Source organism: Pygoscelis adeliae, unplaced genomic scaffold (assembly GCF_000699105.1).
Source record: "Pygoscelis adeliae isolate BGI_AS28 unplaced genomic scaffold, ASM69910v1 Scaffold63, whole genome shotgun sequence".
Lineage (NCBI taxonomy): Eukaryota > Metazoa > Chordata > Aves > Sphenisciformes > Spheniscidae > Pygoscelis > Pygoscelis adeliae.
Window position 1 is genome coordinate 6220326 of NW_008824414.1, and position 9591 is coordinate 6229916.

Below are 9591 nucleotides of genomic sequence, written 5' to 3' on the forward strand. Positions count from 1 at the left end.
CCTCATTTGCCTCAGCATCTGAGATCTCTGCTCCATCATAAGAGTTCTCTCATAAGTATATGCTGAGATATCACTATTGTGCTGCAGAAATAAGAAAAAAATATCGTGCTTGTAATCAAGTCATAACCAAGTACCACCATTTGCACCATAAAGTGAAAAACGGGCTCAAATCCCTTACCATTTCTACCACTTCTACCTCTGCCTCTATTCGGAGTTGATAGAGGAAAGTAGCCAAGTCCTTCTTCATCTGGATGCTGTTATCATCCATCTGAGCTACAGTAAAAATTCTCATTTTGCATTTTCTCCAAACCTGGTGGGGGAACACAAACTCTCAGTATTTGACCCAATAATATTTTGCTCTGCGAAACACAAACTTATCAATATATCCACTCTCATTTATCAATACAGGCTCCACTACTGGACCTTGTTTCTTTAAACCAATGCACACAGAGGCAGTTGGGTGACAAACATTCTTTGGCTAGCTCCTTACTTTGTGCTGTTTGAGAAGAAAAGGAAGCAACATCAACATGCCTCCATCATGCACAATCCACCACACATCAATGTTGCCTTCATTGTAACGCTCATGGTTGCTGGGGTAGAAAGACACGTTTTTGGGAACCAGCAGAGCCAGATGGGCTGCAGTTGTGCAGCGAACAGTACCTGCCCAAAAGGGGAAGAACAGACGGTTACGTCCAATTCTGCAAGAGTGATCTATGGTTTTAATAAATAAATAAAGTTACTCACTGAGCAAATGTCAGCAAAGCATAAAAGTCATCGCTTACATAAAGAAAAGTATGCGCAGCAAGGCTTGTATAGCCAGGTCGGACCAAATGACAAAGCTGGATTAAAGCAGACTTACAGGAACACAAGCCCTATTTCATGTTTGAAATAAAAGCAGCAATCTTCAAAGCTAAGTATGAGAAGAAAGCATCTGCTCTGTTCTAATTTGACTGTGTGAAGTGACTGGACCATAGGGGAAGGAGAGGGATATAGGCAAGGAGAGTGTTAGCTCTAGTAGTGGAGAGAGATGGATAGGTTAGGACCAGTGAGAAGACAGATTATCTAGGAAACAAAGTACAGTTTGCCATAAAAATGGTATCTCTCAAGTCTGTAATTTTTTAACCATTCATTAGACAGATGAGTTTTAGCTGCTAAATTAATCTTTAAAGATCTTTCATAGGTCTTTTACCTACAAGAAGTGGCATTTCAAACATAGAGCAGTTTTGTGAGAAATTATCTACTTCACAATCAATACTAGAAAAACAGACTAAAAACCAAAACCAATTTCACAAGGATTCTGTTAAAACCCCCTGGGCGTACCGTATGCGTAATAAACATCTCTGTTGACAATGTTTGATCACACAGAACCTTTAAAGCTCACCTATAAACGTCTTCCACGACCTTGGATCTTCACTTTGTCTCCAGCCATACGGCCATCCCAAAACCACAGTATTATGTTTCATGCCACCTAGTCCACAGGACTGGATCAAGTGGGCAATTCCTTCTCGAACTTTATTGGCTACAACTACTTGACAAAATCCTTTCACCTTCTCAATGTCCATCATATTCTTAATAGTCTGCAAGACAGAGAAGGAAAAACCTCGCAGCCAAAAGGAACTCTTAGTATTTCTCTATCATGCGATTACAGTGTAAATTCCTGGTTCACACGTTCACAGGTAAAACACATTTCAAAGCAAAGTTCTGCTCATCCGCTTTCCTTAAAAAACAGAAGAGAAAATGCCCGCTAATTGTGAATAATATTCGTTTAAAACACATGTAGTTCCCTTCCAAACATAATTATTTCTAACAGATTAAGATAAGGGGTTTTTGGTTTGTGCTATAATCTCTTATTCATAGTAGTAGTTAGTGATATCTGTGTTACTATCTCACTTTCCATTTTCTAATCCTAATACACTCACCTTTTTAAACCCAAGATTAATTAACTTTATTCGGATTTTCAGTTTCAGATTTTTATGTAGCATGCTGTGTTATTATATCCAATTTACAAGTATCAGCACCAAACCCCCCACATCTATCAAGAATACCATACCCTTTATTTGTTTAAAAACTAAACAAACTTGGTCAACACATAGGCCTATGAATTAGTTTTCCCTTTATAACAGTTTTCCTTGTATAAAAAGCCTCTGGGGAAGAAAACACTATGTTGACACTATGCAGATGTAAGCAGGGCTATGACATCACGTTTACACAGTGAGGAAGATGAAATGATTTATTAACAAATTTTCAGGACCATCCTTCAATGCTTTTTGTAATAAATTTATCACCACACTGAAAGCGACATAGCACATTTGCTAAGTTTGTAATAATTGACAGTTATTGAAATGTTTCTTGGTATGATCAGAAAACTAAATAGTCCTCTTCCCTCCATTAACCAGCACACATAAACTTCCATAATAATTCTTCCTTATAAACCGAGACAGTTTTATGCAGTGAGGCTGTTTACACAGGTTGCAAGCATTGATGATCTTGTATTCCCAAAGCCACGATTGGGAGCTGAAGCATGTTTGCCAGCCCTTTACTGAACAGCTGTCGTACTACTCAACTAGTCCTGTGTTTCATGGAAGCCTTACTGATACGCTTTTTTCCATGTATGATTATGAAACTTTTACGTTACCCCTTTTTGCTTCAGGAATTTGTTTAAAACACTGACCTGTTCAGCAGCCTGGGCTTCTCCGTAAGTTTCCAAGAAATTCCCTTGGATCACTGATCCTATGATAGTCAAACCTTTGCCAGCTTTCAGCTGAGATGCAAATGTTAACAACCTAGGGTATTTTACATGCAAATCTTCATCAAGTTTCAGAAGCACCAGCAACTGAGGCCTGGAGGGGAAAAAAAAAGGGAATGTATTTTTTACTAATGCTTTAACAAAAACACTTCTAAAAAAACCTGCCTCTCATCAATTTAATTGTGCTTGAATATTAACTCTGCAACAGTACATTCTTTGTGTATCTCCCACATTAGAGGGGTCTTAATTAATATTTTATTTCTCCTGATTCAAAGCAGATTTGAAGCACTGAGAGAATTCTGCTGCTGCATTGTTTTGACAGTCATAAAACCCGTTCATGTACTTAGCTTAAGAGGCTTGCATTAGTGTTTTATTTACGTGGCTGATTTTCAAGGCTCTTAAGTACTACTAGAGCACACACTGTGTTCATACCGTAAGGCTGTCTTTCCAGATCTGTCTGGGAACTTGTGCCAAACAGTTGAGAAACATGAATATTTTCATCTAAACACAGATCCCACCTGCTTTCTGTCTCTTAAGGTATTGCTAAACATCAATTATTTTCTCTCTTAAGCTATAGTTGAGCAAGTATAAAAGGATTTATAAAACTCTCTTCTTTGGTAGATTCCTAGTCCTCTGGTTCAGAGCCTAAGAGTTGTGCAATGCATAACTGAGAGGAGGGTTCTTGCCCACTTAATCTGTCTTCAACACACAAAGCCAGAGGGAGAAATGTTGGCCGCTGTTCCAGTTTTTAATCCTAGAATGATAGCAGTGACTTCTTTGTGCCCCCAGGACAAATTACCATGGGCCTCTGGACCTCTGTACTCAGAGACCTCCACAGTTTCTCCAAGTTCCACTTCTGAATTCACCAATTCAGAGTTCGATTAAAGATCCAAAAGACAAGAAAGGTCTGCCCGTACAGGGCCCACGCAGTAGGGCTTGGGCAGTGACAGGGCACCTTACTGCAGACTCAACACTGTTTTGGTTTGGGTTTGTTTTTTTTTTTAATATTCTGGGCATTTAAATTCATTCACACAGACCAAAAGCATCTTGTTGGGAGTCCAGTGTAATTCCTTGTAATCCTGAACGTAGATAATCGCGACAGCGCATTTTATTAGTCTAAAACGAGTACCTCCAGTTCTTTGTGTGTGGAGGGCCCTCCTCCAGTCTGAGTAAAGCATATCTTGCTGCGCTGAGTGAAAGACCTCGGATACCATCACCCCATTCCTTCTCCGCACTGTGAAGAACACACAATTTAGCCAACATATGGTTTCATGGGCATTTAGTTGCACACTTACAGTCCTGCTACAGAGAAATCATTATCTTATAATGAGTTTAATAATGCGATACACAGCATGCATCACATGTATATTTATCATTTGAACATGTATGTATATAATACTTACCATGTACCACATGAGAGAAATGCAGATGTTGCAGTCATACGTATACCACAACACCAGCATTCTGTGTTTAATTTGTAATCAACACTACACTACAAAGAATGCTTCCCAAGCATAAACAAACATCAAGCATTTCAATACCCGATTTGCTAAAATTAAGTTATACAGCCATACTACAGCCTGACCCCATCAGATATTAACAATCTCGGGCAACCTAACTTGCAAATTCAGCTTTTCAAGGATTGTTCTAGACAGACCTTTGCACCAGATAAATTGGAATAAAATGGCTGCCTTCAGGTGTTTGGGGCCTGAAGTAATTATGTGTGATAGACAGCAGAAGGATAGATCCTAACGAGGTTTCCGCTTCTTGTGACTCCCAAGTTTCACCAAACACCTTTAGAGGCTTAACAACAAAGCACTTCAGGAGCTTTTGTTAAGCGCTGACACAGTAGAGCAATGAAAAACATGAACTAATAAGGGAAGCCCTCTAAGTCATACGTCTGGACAGTTCTTTCTCCAAACATGAAGGCTAGAAATAATTCATAAAAAAGAGACCCTATCTCCTTCCTACCCTTTTCTATCCAGTTAATACTTACCCTTGGTATTCAATGTACTTGTAAATCATGCCTGCAATAAGCATAGCTACCAAAGCATAATACCAAGATGAAATGAACATCAGCGCCAGGCAGATACTCATGCCTAAAAATGAGAGGGCCCTGAAACAAAAAGCAAAGGTATCAGTGAGTAGTGGGGTAGAAAAGGTTAAGAACATGTCAATTATTGTCTTGCTCTTTTTTCTTTAAATTGTCTGTTCTGAACTGACAATGAAAGTAAAGCTTCCAATGAATCTCTCCGGTCCCCAGTAGTTTTAGTATCCTGTTGTTGGAATGAAACTCTTATGCCATTAAATATCTGGGTCTGGTCCGCTATGAATATTACATTGAAGTACTCTGGTCTAGCACTGATATCCAGAGAAATAAAAGATGCCCACAACCCTCATGGAGAGAGTTCTTCTAAAACCCACACCGTAGGTTACAGACCAGGCATTGAGCATGCTGGCCTTTTGCTTACCAGTGATAGTATTTAAATCGGGGCCGCCAGTTTGGAGTTCTAAGAAGTGTTTGTACTGCACATGCTAGATTAACAAAGAGGTAACACATCAAGAAAAACCTGCAGAAGCAAAAAAAGTGCAAAACCTTTTAGCACACACATTTATAGATTCTGGCATGTATTATAATCACACGAATGATTTACAGTCAAAATACGGCTGCCCTGACACATGTGACTATCCCTCTGATTTTTACTAGCCTGAACTATCAGTATAAAGTAGTTAGAACAGTTTTTTAACGGGATCAAGTTAGATCTATCCACACCATCAACGCTATCTTTGTTCTGTGATAAAAATAACATTTTCCCAAACAAAATAACAGTATACTAAAAACATGTTTATTCACAGATTACTCCAGAGCAGAAACAAATATATTTATACACAGAGCCTGAAGTCAGAGAATTCATAGAAATAATGAAAGTGGAACTCGGGCTACAGTAATTTGCTTTACTGGTTTAAGATATGATTCTGAAAGACAATCAAATTAGCAAAACTCAGAAGACTATCACTTTTTTCTTCCACCCTCCCCACCCCCCCCTTAAATAGCAACCACCTTGTTTCTTACATTGAGAGAATTGGAGCCACCATGTCAAGTGAAGCAATAAGGATTCCCAGCTCGGCAATTAATGCTGTTAACAGAAGAGCCCATGTCGGTTCACCATTCGCTTTTCCATGACCAAAAACCTGAAGAAACAGAAACATTAAGCATATCTTCCAAGTATTTCATAAGGTTATAATGAAAAATTACCTTTTCAAAAACGATAGTAATTTTCCTACATACATTTTTCTCTAGAGCAAGGAGACAAATTATTCTAATGGCTTTCTGTGATTCACTGAATTAGATGTTAGACTGCTTCATAAAATTACCGTATATGTCTATTCAAACGCCTTTAAAAATATTCCTACTTCTTAACAAAAGAAAACAAAGCATTAAAATAAAAAATATCGACCTTCACTTCAATGCCGGGCAAACTAGGGAAAATAAATCTGATTTCCAAGAGCATAAAGTCAAATCGCTGGTTAGTTACTATGTACAGAATGCCTTTTTTTTTTTTTTTTTCCTAGGATGTACGCGAACCCAGAGGAAAGGAATGATGTTGTCCTTTGCTATCGCCTGCAGCAACCGGGGGGCTCCGGTAAGGCTCTGTAAACCTGCTCCGCAGGTAGAGAAGAAGGATCCTATCACAATGACCCACGGCGAGGGCCACGAAAGGGTGCCCACCACTAAGTTCTTGTTCACTGCCTCGCCGTACCTGCAGAGAGGAACAGCGAGTCTTTCATATTCACGGGAGTATTTTGACACTCACACTTGGTTTTCTCGGTCTGTTTTAAGATGTAACTTAAGTATTAAATATATTTTCTTGATTAGGAAATATAGGAAGTAATAAATAATCTGAGTTACTTCTAATACACAGATAGGAAGTGCCTTCAGCCTGATTTCAACAATTCGAAAACTTTCTTTTGATCATATATTATAAAACTCGTATGTTATTATCACAACATTATTTTCTACTTTCACCTAGAAAGATGCCGTTCTTAAAAAAAAAAAAAGTTTAATGTTTAGAACACCCAACACAATCCAGTATCAGACATCCCTACAGAAGACTTTGGAGTTTTGTTTGTTTGTTTGTTTGTTTTTTTCCCCCAGACAATTATATTCACATGCACTTCATTGCTTCTCCACTGGAAAGAGTCCATCAATGTGAGGGAAATTTTCAGAAACAGCACTTGTAGACTCTCACATTGGGAATGCTGTCATTGGGTTTACAGACAGACATGTTTGGTAACTAATAATCTGAGGGCAGAGATAACCAAATACCAAACTTTGTCTAGTTCTGGATGTCTGATTGCGTTTCTATGCAAGAAAATAATCACAAATGCTACGAGGAAATACTTCTTCCTATGAATACCACTCTGAGCAATACAACACATACAAATATAGATGCGCTATCTGCCTATCTTTTAAGATTTTTCTTTGGCACAGGTCAGGGAATGTACATTATACTAGTCATTGGACTAGCGGTCAGCAAGCGCAAGAAAGATTAGAGCAACTTTGCAAGCTATTTGCTAACATACTGTAGCCTGAAATAATTTCAGCTATTTGACATACACTATTGACATCACCAGTACTTTTACAAAGATCAGTAGTAGCACCTCAGACGGCAATGAAGCCAGAAAACAGTTTGCAAAGAGTAATTTTGCCAGACTCAGTAATTAGCAAAGAGGACAATGAACGAGGAAAAAAATTAAGGTTCATCTGGAGGGAAAAAAAAAGAAAAAAAAAAAAAAAGACTTCTTGTTGTTTTGTATCTTGCTTCTCTAGAGAAGAAAAAAAAAGTAGAAGTCTACAGTTTACTGTTAGGGATCTGATCTTTGAACGAGTACCCCGGAAACTGAAAAGGGTACATCAACACAAGACAAAATAGGTTTAGGGCGGGGTGACGGGGGCAGGAAGGGATTAATACACAGGATGGGAAATCCGAGGGACCCGTCCCACAAAATATCAAACCAAATACAAGAAGATTCCCAAAACACTGTTTACAATTTACATAGAAATATGGTTTAAAAGGCACCCAGAAGTAAAAGCCAAAAAAAGAAAAAAAAAAAGCGGGGGGGAGGAGTGAGATGGGGAAGAACACACCTTCCCTGCAAAAAAGAAAAAGATAGGAGAGCATTAAAGCAATGAGACTTACTTATCTCTCAGGACTACACCTTCTATGCAGGCTCCAAACAGTAATACACAACTGAAGTCTTGAGTACAGAGTGCGCTAAGGAAGGGATTTATTTAGACATTGCAGATGAAAACAACCATAGAAAGTATTGCGGAAAGTTCGACGTGTGGCTCTGTCCTACAGCATTTGCACTGCAGCATTTCCATAACTACATGGTAAAGCTGGTGAGTAAATTAATGTCTCACTGCTCATACATACCTTCTAATGTCAAAGTGACAAAGTTGTTATTGTAAGTTTCAATTTTTAAAAAAGATAGTTTTAAATGTTACGATAAAGTAGGTGACTTCAAAGGAAATATTTTTCTATGTAAACATCAAATTAATCTGCTAGCATAGAACAGAAAGTGATATTAAAATAGCTTTCTTTTCTCTCTCCTCCTGTGTCTGAAGATATTTTGAACATGTAGCAAACCACCTTGCACTTTCTCATTTTGTGGTCTCTGATGGCATTCACATCACCAATAAGTCTTTGAATATTTGGTTTGTTATTAAACTGTACGACTTCTGCAGTAGGGAGTACAAAATACTTCAGGTTTTTTGGATCTGGCATTCCAGTAAAGTTTTTGATCTTGTGATTTAAGTTTACATGAACGGTTAAATCCTAAACTCTACCCTCTACCGCTGAAATGCAATTGTAAAATACAAAGAGTAATAAAAGGGGAAACATTGATCACTCCTAAAAATTACGGTGTAAGCCTTCCACTGGGTGGCATATTAATATCTAGGTATAAAGTTACCCACCACGAAATAAGTTTTGAACTGCAAATATTTTAACACTAGAGCTTGGGGTTACATCTGTGACCTGTTTTAATATTTATTACATTCATAGGAAATGCAGGCTTCTTGGTACAGGGTCAGTTCCCAAAGTAACACCTGGAAAAGCCTGCGCTCCTAAGAAGCTAGGACAAGTGAGCTGGGATCCTGATTTACAGCTGGCAAGGTTTGGCAAAAACCAGGTTCAAAACAGCAGAATTTCCAGGAAAGTCACCATCTCGGCCAGCTGCCCTTCGAGTGGGAACGATTCAGAAAGCTCTTACAAAGAAGTTTTATAGTCCTTGCTCATATGAATTGCCTTTTGCCTTTTTTTTATTCTCCTGTGTTGATAAATAGTAGTTTAGGACACCCAACAGCTAGCTGAAGCTGAAAGACCTTGGCTTCATCTCTTCTCTAGCAGGAGAGAAGAGATTAAGACAGTCTTTCCTAAGCAAAGCTCCCGTGGTCCTAAGCCCTGAAGAGTTTAACCATACAAAACCTGGCAACTCCAACTGGGACAAAGGCTGTTCCTCCGAACACACACTCAGCACCTAGAAATCTGGTACGAGGATGTTCCTCATATTCTGCAAATTAAGTACTCCAGTCTCAGTGGAAACAGGCAGGAAACGACGAGTCATTCACAGACCTCACTACTGAGCACAGTGTTTCTAACACTTCCCCGCGTGCCAGCTGGGACTCAGGGAATAGCATTAAATCAGATGACTGTGTTAAAAATCAAGGGGAAAAAAGACAAAATACAGCCCTGTAAGCTGATGTAAGATGATCTTGTTTCACTGACTTCAAAATAACTACATAAATTCATTGGTACCAGTGAGCAGCTGACTCTACACAT

At 38.7% G+C, this 9591-nt stretch overlaps 1 protein-coding gene across 1 annotated transcript in view; it reads right to left on the bottom strand.

The window, feature by feature from the left end:
• SLC12A4 (solute carrier family 12 (potassium/chloride transporter), member 4) overlaps positions 1-9591 on the bottom strand; it is a 34794-nt gene that overhangs the window by 6103 nt on the left and 19100 nt on the right. Inside the window, 11 exon segments of the mRNA XM_009320796.1 lie at positions 1-81; positions 179-310; positions 491-660; positions 1382-1577; positions 2672-2840; positions 3876-3980; positions 4743-4862; positions 5218-5316; positions 5820-5938; positions 6333-6507; positions 7948-8005. Of these exon segments, the coding sequence (XP_009319071.1) occupies positions 1-81; positions 179-310; positions 491-660; positions 1382-1577; positions 2672-2840; positions 3876-3980; positions 4743-4862; positions 5218-5316; positions 5820-5938; positions 6333-6507; positions 7948-8005 (1424 nt within the window).